The sequence below is a fragment of the Danio rerio genome, chromosome 7 (genome assembly GCF_049306965.1).
Source record: "Danio rerio strain Tuebingen ecotype United States chromosome 7, GRCz12tu, whole genome shotgun sequence".
Classification (NCBI taxonomy): Eukaryota; Metazoa; Chordata; class Actinopteri; order Cypriniformes; family Danionidae; genus Danio; species Danio rerio.
This window is the reverse complement of record NC_133182.1, coordinates 36,341,777-36,354,770: the sequence shown is the minus strand read 5'-3', so window position 1 is coordinate 36,354,770 and position 12,994 is coordinate 36,341,777. Positions and strand designations below refer to the sequence as shown.

Below are 12,994 nucleotides of genomic sequence, written 5' to 3'. Positions count from 1 at the left end.
TTTATTTTTAAATAAATAAATGTGGTTAACTGAAATAAAAACAAAAACGAGTAAAAAAAAAAAACTAGAACTAGCTGACACTGTATTGTGTACATACAAACTAACTGAAACTAACTAAAATTATAGCAAAAACGTCCTTCGTTTTTGTCTTTGTAAATGTATTTAAAACAAAATCTAACTTTAAGCCTTTTAGTAGTAAATTTATTGACTTCGCACTGCAGGTGTTTGACCCATACAGCACCTCAGAGTCTGTAATTCTCCTACCATTGGCCAGATCGAGCCGGTTTTCCCCCTGTCATCCTTGCTGTTGTTCCTGCGACAAAACAACAAGTAGACATGACAGCAGCATGGTGAAAGCCTTAAATACAGAGACTTAAACTATTACCTTAACACATTTTTGTGCCTAATAGTGGGTTTTATTTCTGTATTAGTGATCGCGATCACAAACTAATCTATTTAACTGGATCTTTTATGTGAACTGCTTGAACTAGTTCACCATTCACATCTCCAGTAAGCACTCTTGTCCACAAACAACTTACTTTTTAACATGCCTGATACCCCCCTCTGACTGGGTTATTCAGTTATTAGATCAGTACACTGAGATGAGATTTGAGAATGCGTGATTCAGCAGATGGTGAACCAAACACAAACAGTACATGACAGCCTGCTGTGACTGAACTAAACTTGAACAACTTACATGGAATTTGTGAATCATGTTTCAGTTAGGTTGCAAAACTTAATAGTAAGAATTTTTTTTAGATCATGGGGATGTTTTGACAGAGATCATGATTGCTGACTACATAATTTTGGTATGTTGAGTCCCAACATGGGAGAATTGTCACAAAAGATCTGGTTCGAGTTAAAGATCTGAATTTCCCATCACTACTGTATATTAACCCCAAAAGAAGCTTTGTACACAAATTGTACTTAGGGCTGCTGTCTTGTGGGCTGTTGTATTTGAATTTATGGATGGATATGTGGAAGTGGTAGATGATAGTGTTCATGTGTCCTCTGAATACATGTTTTAATGCATGGTTGATTTTTTTTTAATAATACAATATTTATTCTGATAATTTTGTATCTTGCACCTCACAAATATCCTTATTTAGAAAAAAAAAACTAATACTGCAACTAATGAAAACTAAACTAAAACTAAGCCATTTCAAAATATAGAAATATATTTTATATTAGATTTACTAGTTTTTTATTCTAATAAAAAAACTAGTAAATCTGCTTCTAAAAAACTAAAACTATTATAACCTTGGTCTACGCAAGTGAAAGGGACCATTGGAGACCAGGTGGGCATGTTGAGCGATGCGACAAAGGTGAGAATCCTTCAAATTTATGCAAATGAAGAGCAACTTTGTTAAGGGACAGCCAATAGGAGCACCCGTAGAGCTCATGTGATCTCTCTCAGCTTGCTTGAAGGCCGGTTCGATCCTCCGTGTTGTAGACATACACCTGTGTTTGCAGCAGATCTCCACCCAGAGCGACAGGCAGCTAGAAAGTCACTGCTAGTGTGAATAAGGCTTGATTCAAATATTTATTAAGTTACATTATTACATTTTTCCTCTTATTATATTTCTTGTATTTATTCATTTCAATATCTACAGTTATGTGCTTATTTCAGTCAAATTTGTAATATTAATTTTTAATCAAAATTGTGTTTGTTTGTATTCCCACTTTGCACACACACCACTGGCACACACTACTGCTTTCTCATTCTTCATTATATCTCTTCAGACCATGAGTTTGTGTGTGTGTGTGTGGTAATCTCTCTTCTTTCTGATCAGACCATCATCTGGTAGAGCCTAAAACAGAGCATAAGTTTTCGTCATTAAAACGTTCTTGCATCTATGCTTCTACATCAGTAAGGACTCTTGTTTCTGTAAAGTGGCCTCTTTTTGGGGGTCGTCCCCTCGCTCTGACCTCGGAGTGACACCCAGGCCTGCTGGTACCTGTAAACAGAGTTGATGTTGTGTTGAAACAGGGTTGTTAAATCAGACGATGAAAACTATGGACCAGACTGTGATTCATTTGTCAGGCAGTCAGATGCCACCATTTGTCAGATAGTCAGAGATACACACACAACACACGCACACACACTTTATGGTTTCCACTTTAACACTGATGCACTTTGTATAGCATAGTTTTATTGCATTTTTTAAAATCATGTTGCATCATATTTTGGCACATGCAACTTACCACAATGGAAAAATTATAAATGTTTTACTTTAATTTTGTTTCACATTTTTGATTATTTAGATAGTGTTTGGGGTTATATTATTGTGTGCCCTGTGTCCTCATAATTCAAACTCTTAAACGTCATAATGTGAGGGTTCGGTTTAGGGTTAGGGCTAGAGTTAGGCCATATTATAAACAATTTTTGCAGTATGAAACAACTTGCATGGTAAAAGTTGCGTTTATGCCTAATGCAGTTATGAAATACATTATGATTTGTTCTTTTCATTACGATTTCTTCTTATATTCAACTATTCAACTGCAATTATTTAAAGTAGTGAATATATTTGTTAGCATAATTAGCTTATTTAGTAGTAATGTACAGTAGTTAGATTAATAATTACTTTACATTATAAATTATTATTAGATTACATTACTAAATACAGTAATTACAGATTACACATTATTAAAGACAGTTTTTAACTATTGTGTGTACTGGTTTTAGTGGTTTTCGAGGACACAAATTAGTATAATGACATGAGTATTACAACATATTACAATGTTGAGGTGGTTTATGAGGACATTCACCATGTCTTCATAATTCAAAACTGTTTGAAAAATTCAACACATTTTTTATAGTCTTTTGATTTTTAAAATTTAACACAGAATTTTTTAATACAGAATGTGAGGGTTTGGTTTAGGGCACAGTTGCTGGCAGCTAGCTCTCTGAAACTCTCATATGGTCCCCTGCAGTTCTACAGTTTAGTTTCAACAGTAATTAAACACATCTGATCAAACTAATTAAATCCTTTAGACTTGCTTCAAATCTACTGTACAGGTAAGTGTGTTGAAGCAGGGTTGGATCTAAACTGTGCAGGGCAGCGGCCCTCCACACAGTAAAATCCGCTGTGTTAATTAAGCTGTGTTAATCTGCATTTACTCAAAATGAGTTAATTTTACAAGAAACGGTGAAAGACATCCCCTTGTGTTGGTGAAAATGATCAGAGTTGTATTCTACGTCGTTAACTTTGCTCTGTTAAGCTCCGCCCCTCAATCTACCCCCTGCAGAGAACGTGTTGGAGTTTTGTCGGCGCCATTTTCTGCTCCCTCGTGCGTATAGGTAAGCTCTCTTGTTTAACGTCTTAAAACATCATTTTATCGATTTATATGAGTAAATGTGCTAACACAGCGGTATATGTTGTACTTTGATGCGTTTTGTTTGTTAAAACATTGATTATGAGTCACTTTGTGACCGTGTCATTCCATCGATTTTATCACAGTGTGGTCACCTTAACGTTAAAGATAAAGCTTAAACGATGCCAATGATCTTACTTAAATTGTTTTTGCGATTTCTAATCTTACTTTTATATCCATTTAGTTTTGTACTGTGAACTCTCTGAAGAAGACGGTAACGTTAGGCTACATTTAGCCTCGAAGTTTTGCTTTCAAGAGCAACTCTGCAATGCTCCAGGTAACTGTTAGGTCAGTATTTTGTTGTTTCAACATATTAAGATGGTAACTTACAGAGAAAGTTATATGATATGAACATATGTAGTGTAAAATTAACTGTGTCTGTATGGCTGTCGAGCTCACTGCTGGTTAAATATTTTCAGTCCATTTCAAATTACTTCCTAATTAACGTTTCTCTGTTAAGAGGTTGCATTTTAACAGCTTGTTAGTGTTGTCATGATACTGTTTTTCGGTAACAGTTAACTGAAATTCGCTGTTGAGCGCGGTCCTAAACCCCGCCGTTTGGCCGTGAAGGTCACCAGTTCACCGCACTTAACCGCTGTTTACCGAGTGCAAACACCGATACAGAGACAGCGGATCATTTTAAAACTGTGAATCATCAGCGGATCTCTTAAATGTCAGCCCATAACGTTAGACACGCCAGCTCATCTTCGCGGCTTTTAAAACGATCAAGTGGCGTGCATCTGTGTTTGTGCCCGGTAAACAGCGGTGACATGTAGTGATGGGCCGTTCATAAACGATTCGTTCATTTTGAATGAATCTTTTGTATGACTCGAAAACGTTGAGTCCTTTCGGAGTGATTCGTTTAATTGCGCACGCGCACAATTGTGCTGGTGGAGCAGAAGATTCGTTCCTTTTCGAGTCTTCTATGTGCTTTGAGTCGTTCGTTCATCGCGTGAAAGACAGAAGCCAGTCATGCATTTAGAGCCGGAAAATGTTTTGATTCGTTCATTTCTCGAGTCTTCGGATTTGATTCATCTCTCTTCACGTGCTGCCACATGATAAACGAACGACTCAAAAACCAGAAGACTCGAGAGGTAAACTAAAATCATGGCTCCTTTTGGCAGCTTAATTAATATGGGTCTGTGTGACGTGAACGAACCACTGACGTTTGAAGAGCTGAAGCTGATAATCATAGACAAAAGACCAGGTAAACAATAAATGATGATTTACTCTTACAGCATTCCAAGTTATGACTATTTTGTGTAATGTGGCAACGTCTTTGCTAGTTGTAGATGAGTTTGGAAGCAACTTATTACATTTTAATAATATTTTGGCTACTCAAAAACACTTAAATATTAGCGGAAATGGATGCTTTTAATTCCAGTACCAATATTCAGTATCATGACAACCCTTCAGCACAGACATTATTTCAAAATTAAGTGGATTAGAATCTTTTTTTTTCTATGGTGAATGTGTGTTATACTTTGACATAACAGAAAAATGATTGTTGACATATTGGTGTTTTCTTTTCCCCCAAGTTTCTGTGCATATAAGGCTCTACAGATCACATCGTGAGTAAAACCTTTAAGTACTTGTGTAATTACTTTACTAACTGGGATGACCAATTCTTAAATAATAAATATATGTTAATGGTTATAAAATCTTGCAACAATTTATAAACCTATGTGCCATTTTTGTGTCATTTATAAATCCCCCCCATTGGCACCTGTATGAAACATTCTCTTTTCCTACAGAGCATGCTGGTAAAGGTGAAATTTGGGGATGCACAAAAGTTTGTTAAAATAGCCAATCTGAACCTGGAGGACTTTTTGTCTGCAGGTAAGAAACAATTACACTTTTGTTATTCAGATTTCTTATTTGGTATGTGGTCAATTTAAATACTGATGTATATGCTGCTGTGTTATGTTTCCAGATGATATTCAGAGTTACCAGTATATAACTGATCAGCTTTCACATTTTGTTATTATGCAATATATTATTTATGTATTGTTTAGCCTTTTTGAAGTTTGGGGTTCCAAATGTACCTGAGAACGTGAAGGTTGTGGATGAATCTGGGACTGAGGTGGATGGTGATGTTTTTGAAGAGTTAATCAAAGATCCCTCCGTTGGCGTTCTCACCATAAAACATGGTGCAGGTTTGTATTTTATCACATTATTTGACTGTAATGTTTCACAGTTTTTGTCATAGAGACTTCCTGACCCCCCCTCCTTATATTGTTTATGCAAACAGATTTGGAACCGGCCTCTCCACAATCATCTTCTATGCATTTCGATCAGTCTCTGTCTTCATCCTTTGACTCCCTTGACTCTCAGGATACAGTCATTATTGAAGAAGGCCCTGACAGTAAGCGAATGAAGCTGGATGATGAAGCAAAAAAGGTGGACTTTTTTTTTTTTCTACATAAAAATGATTTAAAGTGAAAAAATATATAATTTACATTTTATTTAAAAATTCTTTTTTTGCTTTTTGTTAGGTGTGTTTGTTTAATTTGTTTATAACCTGCCTTTTCCCCTCTTATTTTAAAGCTGGTGCAATCTGTTCTTGTCAAGAAACCTGGAGGCGAGAGTATAATAAATGAGTATAACAGAACAAAGGCTTTAAAGGATGAAACGAGGAGAAAAATGGTTAATATCCTGGCAGCTGATATGACCGAAAAAAATGGGTAATCTGCACAGTACTGATTTGTGTGTACACATAGCTACTTGATATAGTTGTGGATTTATTTTATTATTTTTTATAATTAATCATTATTTTGCAGAGGGTCCCCACCAAGGCTGGTCAAAGAAAAATATGCCAGAGGAATCGTGGCTTTGTTCCCTTACCTCAGTGACCCCTATTCCAAAAATGGCTTTGTAAGTCTTGCACCTTTTTAAAATTTTACATTTGTGTTGTCACGTTTTTTTTTTTTTTTTACACACCTATACTACAGATGGTATATTTTGCTCCTGTGTCCCCCTTTTTACCCATTTTTATCTCTTTAGGAGCATTACTATGATGGTGAGAGTGGCACCGGATATTTGGCATGGAGAATCAAAACTATTCAGAGAAACCTGGCTAAAGAACGACGAGGATCATTTGAAGGTACAAAATGAACTTCAGAAATGTAGCAATCTAATTTTCTTTGTGCTTGGATGATTATTTTTTTTTATTTTGTATAAACAAACAGTTAAAATAGTTTTGTTGTTTGTTAGGTCAAGTGTCGTATGCTGAGCGGGGATCCGGTGGACCAACTGTAGCAAGGCATTCAAAGTTTACTTCAGAGATTGTCCTGAGTGAGGATGAATGCAAGGAAGCAATTGCATTCATGAACCATTCTGCTGATGAGGATGCCATCAAGAAGAAAATGAAACTGACATTTGACTATCGTCGTAAGATGGTTCTTGATCCCATGCAGTCCAGTGATCTATTGACAATTTTTCCTCGTTTCAAGGACATTAAAGGCTTGGTAAGTGTTTATAATCATATTTGATAAATGGTTTGTTGTATAAAAAACAAATAGTCAGTGGTGACATGAGTTTAAAGATTTGCCCTAAGCATTACAATAATTAAAATGTTATGCTTATTAGATTGAGCAAGACTTTGTTCTGATGTTTGGAGAAGGAGTGTCAGGCAAGCTGCTAGAGAAGTGGACAACAGCGTTCAAGAAAAAAGTCATTCAGCAGTGCAAAAGACTTCCTGCAACCAGCGATTTACAGGAACTTTTGCTAGCAGCAGAATCTCTTCGTGATGACACTGAAGATGATGTTCATATTGGTAAGAATTTTGATTGTTTAGGTAATGTTTCATACCATGGTTATTATAATATTTAAAGGAACCCAAGCATGAATGAAGTTAGCCATAGTTACACACTGTCAGTTTAATTTTTAATTGTTCATATTCAATTGGAATTCATTCATATATATGTGTGTGTATTATTGCAAATCATATTCATAAATTTTTTTATATGTTGGTAGTTTGGATCAAAGTTTTATCAGATTTACAAATAATTGGATTCAAACTAAGATTGTTAATGTAGCTTTAGTCACTTTGTATATATTTTTGGCTATTTTATGTAGTTAACTTCTAGTTTTCAACATTGTTTTGCTGCGAGTTAACATTTATGATATTAACCAATTGTTTGTTACCTGTTTAAACAGTTTGGGACAGCGACCTTGCTTCAGTACTACTGTTGCATCTGATTCCACCATCTGCTCAAGGCCGGAAGAGACCAGGGAAAGTTTCTGCTTCTCAAGCAGAAAATCATCTTGTTGTCTTCAAGAAGGTTTGTTTGCTGGTTTTATTTAATGATTGTTCTGTCATAGTTTTTTATTATTTAACTTGTTAGTGATGTTTCTTTTTTACTTGCTTGCTTTTTTTTAGAGTGGAACAAACATTGAGGAGCAGCTGCAAGACATCTCTGCGAGCGCTCAGCCCTATCTCCTGGCTGTAGGTCCTCAGAAGGATTCAATTCACCAGTTCTTCATCATCCTTGATCAGCATGCCATTCCATGCAAGTCCACCTCTTCTCTTGGTGCCTTTGATGAACTGTTTAAGGCACATTATGTTTTTGGCACCTCTTACAACACCATGCTGCACAACATGTACACTTTCATTCAAACCACTGTGTACAACATAGATGTTGGGAAAGTGAAAGAAAGTCCTCGTGTTGCTGAGGTTAGGGCAAGGCTGCTTAACTAGGTGCCTAAAGTTCCAGTGCACTCATGAAGTGTTTTGTTTGTGAGACTGAATTAAATGGTTCAAAAATGCTTGTTAGGCACTTCAGATTTGTTCATGGTTTGGTTCCTGGAAAGAGCCTTCGACTTAAATGTGTAGAGGCAGGATGCGGTTCTGAGTTTGGTACCTTCTCAGGTTTTAGAAAACATTTGAATATAAAACATCCTAAACAATGTGAACAGAGTTGTGACCCTAGTGGCATCTGTGAGACAGAGGAAGAAAATAGTGCTGCAATGTTCCACCAGAGTGACAGTGCTGAAGATGTGGCCACAACATCTGTAATGTTAAAGTCTAATAAGAACACTTTAGATATGTGTGCGTCTGCTGTTGCACAACTGAAAGTTGCTGGTTTAAGTCAGTCTGCAATAAATGGTTTTGTTTCATCTATGGAAATAGTGGTTTTTGAGATTCATAGTCAAGCCCAGGATGCAGCTTTGCTCTGTCTATCTTCTGAGGACACTGTTAGTAAAAGGAAAATAGAGGAATCTTTTACAAATTTAGAAAATCCATTTACTTCGTTAAATTCGGAAGTCAAGCGACAGCGACTGTTTACAGCAAAATGGGGAATTGTTGAACCTAGTGAAATAGTACTCGGCACAAGATTTGACAGCAGAAGAAATAAAACTACAGGAACATTTGATCAAGTTGTTGTGACTGATAAATTTTCTTATATTCCCATTTTAGAAACTCTAAAGACAATTTTAAAAAATCCACAACTTACCCATTTGTTTAAACCCAGACACATTTCAAAGGAAGGAATTTATGTGGACTTAAGTGATGCAGCACATTTTAAAAGCAGTCCTTTATTTTCTACAGAAAAAGACGCCTTACAAATTCAGTTATTTTATGATGATTTTGAGACAGCTAATCCACTGGGCTCAAAGAAAGGTATACATAAATTGGGTGCAATCTATTTTTCATTAAGAAATTTCCCACCAGTTTTTAACTCCTCACTGGTTAATATTCATTTATGTGCCCTCTTTCATGCACAGGATGTTAAGCGCTATGGTTTTAACTCCATAATTGAGCCCCTGGTCAATGATCTGAAAGTGCTTGAAATTGAGGGAGTTAAGAATCCAGTGTCTGGAAGATGCATCAAGGGTACTATCGTTCAAGTCACAGGGGATAACCTAGGTCTGCACAGCTTGTTTGGCTTTCTGGAATCATTTGGGGCTCGATATTGTTGTCGTTTTTGTCTGCTTGAGAAGCATCAGTTTCAGTCAGTGTTCTCTGAAGATAGTCCTGAGGTTGAACTAAGAACTGCTGAGATGCATGCTCTGCATTGTGAAACTTTACAGTCTGATTCTACACTACCTCACGTGTATGGTGTCAAAAGGGCATGCTTATTAAATTCCCTCAAATATTTCAACACAGCCACCAATTTTGCTGTTGATATAATGCACGACATTCTAGAAGGAGTTGCCCAGCTAGAGGTAAAACTTGTTCTGCAGTACATTCAGCATAATTTTCTGAGTGCCAATGATCTTGATGGTAGAGTACATGCTTTTGACTATGGTTACAATCAGCAGAGAAACCGTCCTCCAAAAGTCAAATTGCTTGATGGAAGCAATGATTTAGGTTTAAATGCTATTCAATCTTGGTGCTTATTGCGCAATTTGCCTTTAATATTTGGAGATTTAATACATAAAGATGATAAACACTGGCATCTTTTGCTTTTACTTCTGCAGATTGTTAACATTGTCTTTTCACCTGTCTTAACAGATGGCATGACCACTTATTTTAAACATTTGATAATTGAACATCATCGGCTATTTAAAATGTTATTCCCCCAAAAAAATCTTCTGCCAAAACATCACATCATGATACATTACCCACAATGTATAAGGAAAATTGGTCCAATTTTGCACACATGGTGTATGCGTTATGAAGCTAAGCACAAATTCTTTAAAACACAATTAAAAAGTTTCAAAAACATCACCAAAACACTAGCCAAAAAGCACCAGAGTTGTATGGCAATGTATTGGGAGTCTTTTAGCCAGTACAGACTGACTCTTGGCCCAGGAAAGATGGTGGAACTCAGGGAAATTAGAGGTGGCCCAGAGATTGCTTCAAAATTAGGTGTGGTAATATCTGAAATAGTCTATGCTGTAAAGTGGATCAAACATCATGGCACAGAGTATCGTCCTGACTTTATTATCTGCACAGAAGTAGCAAATGAGATGCCAGTGTTTTGTAAGATCATGACTCTAGCTGTCAAAAATGAAAATGTACTGTTATGTGGCACACTAATGGAAACTGTATGTTTTGATGAGCATTACTATGCTTTTACAGTCAGACTGCATCCAGAAAAAGTTTTAACAGTTGTCAATGTTAATGAGCTGTGTTATTTCAAACCATTTGATCTTCAAAGAAAATATGGTACAACTGATTCTGTACTTCATATTGTACCATATTGCCATTTTATGCAGACTTGAAATTTTTGCACTGTATTTTTGTAAGCCTGAATGTTTTAATAAAAGTTTTAACTGATATTGAGTTTCGTTTTCTGTTTTATTTGTTGTTTAATGTTTTTTTAGTATGTTCAGTAGCATTAAAAAATTGCACCAGAGTGAAATAATGACAGTTAAAGCAACACCATACGGGTTGTAAATCAACTCTTTATTAGTGATGTATTAACATTTAACCGGAGTTGATTTCTGTTTGGTGTTAAATTAAGGAACACCAGACAGAGTTAATTTCTGTTCAGAGTTAAACAGCTTAACAATTTTCAGTGTTGACCAGTGTTAAATTTTAACTCAAAATTGAGTTAATTTTACTCTGAAAATATAACACAATGAAAAGTGTTAATTTAACACCAATTCTGAGTGGGACCAAATACACTCACGTGCAGTGTTAAATTTAACTCTTTAAGAGTTTATTCAACACAGCAAAATTTACTGTGCAGGAACTGAGTTTGACACCCCTGGTTTAGGGTTAGTGGTAGGGTAATGCCATATTATAAGCAGTTTTTACAGTATAAAATAAATTATGGCTTTGGAGAGTCCCCATAAACCCCCAAAACCAATCTATGTGTGTATTTTAGATATTATTTCACTGTTAGAAAAATTTATACCATTAATGATTTTCTGGACAAGCAGCAACACACACTGACACTAACCTCCAAAACAAACACATCGGTCACACATGAAAACACATAGAAGTTTATTTCATCTGCCGGAGCAGCGTGATTAGATAAAGCTTACCTTCAGTCCTCCACATGCGCACACTGCGATGTGTTTGAACTCATCCTTTTCCACTATCACTTCCTGCCCCCCTCCTCAGCCAGATAACGTCACTCTTCTGAACATCAGCCACAGCTCTGTAAAGTAGCTGTCAACAAATTGCATTTAGGGAGGAGAGGCTGATAGCTCAGGCAAGGTTAAGACAAAAATGAACTCATAGCTGATAATATCTCCTCCGACATGAGCTGATAAAATGAACGGCGTACATCGCTCACCTGAATGTGCTGATGTATTAACCTGTCAGCTGCAATTTTTTCTTTATCCATTGTAAACTGTTGTAAATCTTGAATGCTTTGGTGGTCTAGAATCTATGTTTAGTCTTAGTTAAAGAAGCCAGTATGTTCCTGAATTAAAAAAAAAAAAAAAGTCTGAAAGTTAATTTATAAAAAAGTTATTTAAGCTTATTTGTAATAAAATAGGTGTATAGTTTATTACAGTGTTCAGCATAATTGAGTACACCACATTTTGAAAATGAATATTTTGATCCATTTCTCAGTGAATATAGGCAATGTATTTTGGTGCATTTAAACAAAACAGAGTTATTAAACAGACATATTTATTACAATGATATTTAGTCACAGAACATCTGTAGAAATTGAAAGTAAAATCAATTCAAGCTAAATATTGAAAAAAATTATAACCTAAAAAATGTCCACCAAATTTTTTATTGTTTTGCTTCTCTTGATTTTTAAATTTGTATTTATTTATTTGTTTCTCTAACAAATAAATTTGGGTGTACTAGTTTTTGGACTGTTATCGAAAGTTATTTTGTTATATAAGCTCCAGATTTTAATTTAGTACTGACTAATCTTTTGTATATGCACAAATACTATATTGCATAGCTTCCTATTAAAAATATGAATTTAAAAGACAGATTTGTGAGGGGTGTACTTATATATGCTGAAAAATGTATATTGTGTAAAACATGTATTTTACAAAACCTTTTTTATGCTAAAATTGCTAGAACACCAAAGCCAGATATCATAAAAATATCAAAATTGTTCCAAATTAGACATTTTAATCTCAACAAATTAGTTTTCTGTGATATTTTATGGGGCAAAGTTCTTAACTTTACCTTTTTTATTGATTGGTGACCATAAAATGGCACCCCATATTACCACATATTTGAAGTTAAAATGATTAGCGATTAAGTGACGTTTAACATAAAGAAAAAAAAAAAAATTTTAAATTAATTTTCAGTTTAGTTTTCGTTAGTTTGATTAGTTGTTTCTATAAGTTTTAATAATAAATCTCCGTCTCCATGATGACAGTACATAAAATTTTTGTACTTAATTCGCAAGATTTATAATTTAGCCAAGTGCAAAAAGTACAGAATTATGGCTTAGTTAGGTTGATAGTTAAACTAGAAAAGTTATTGTATAACAGTTGTTTGTTCTGTAGAAAATAAATAGTAATAATAATAAAATTTTAAGTGTGGCTAATAATATTAGCCTTTAAAATGGTTTAAGAAAAAAAGTGATAGATTGTGAAAATCCCCTTACTTCCAGCAAACTTCATTTGCTCCATTTGAAAAAAATGAACAATAGACCTGTGTATGTTTTTAACTATGATTTGAGTGATACAAACACTGGAAAAAAGCTTTCATCCATTCATCCAAAAAAAACAAAAAAACAAAAACAAT

The 12,994-nt window shown here is 35.1% G+C and overlaps 2 protein-coding genes across 10 annotated transcripts in view; both read left to right on the top strand.

Annotated features, from left to right (window-relative positions):
* Window positions 1–12,994, top strand: part of fto (FTO alpha-ketoglutarate dependent dioxygenase) — a 231,806-nt gene that overhangs the window by 95,763 nt on the left and 123,049 nt on the right. The window contains exons 9-12 of one of the 9 annotated variants that reach the window (XR_012383388.1): window positions 3,250–3,301; window positions 3,560–3,652; window positions 4,914–4,946; window positions 5,130–5,214. The exons of 6 other annotated variants lie outside the window; for them this stretch is intronic. Coding sequence is in view for 1 of the 3 variants with exons in the window: in XM_073908753.1 (XP_073764854.1) it covers window positions 3,250–3,301 (52 nt within the window). In the remaining 2 variants the exon portion in view is untranslated. Of the gene's footprint in view, window positions 1–3,249; window positions 3,368–3,559; window positions 3,664–4,913; window positions 4,947–5,129; window positions 5,215–12,994 lie in introns of those variants that run through there. 2 more of the 9 variants (XR_012383387.1, XM_073908753.1) reach the window with 2 other exon arrangements.
* Window positions 5,397–10,602, top strand: LOC100147899 (uncharacterized). The gene is made up of 9 exons (XM_017356593.4): window positions 5,397–5,531; window positions 5,710–5,775; window positions 5,923–6,059; window positions 6,156–6,249; window positions 6,379–6,478; window positions 6,589–6,842; window positions 6,964–7,150; window positions 7,534–7,658; window positions 7,757–10,602. Exons 1-9 carry the CDS (start codon window positions 5,523–5,525, stop codon window positions 8,072–8,074), a joined length of 1,290 nt encoding a protein of 429 aa, XP_017212082.2. The 5' UTR covers window positions 5,397–5,522; the 3' UTR covers window positions 8,075–10,602.

Coding starts and splice junctions, on each gene's coding strand:
- LOC100147899 (XM_017356593.4), top strand. Junction 6,479..6,588: donor ACGACGAGGATCATTTGAAG/GTACAAAATGAA, acceptor GTTGTTTGTTAG/GTCAAGTGTCGTATGCTGAG. Junction 6,843..6,963: donor TCAAGGACATTAAAGGCTTG/GTAAGTGTTTAT, acceptor TATGCTTATTAG/ATTGAGCAAGACTTTGTTCT.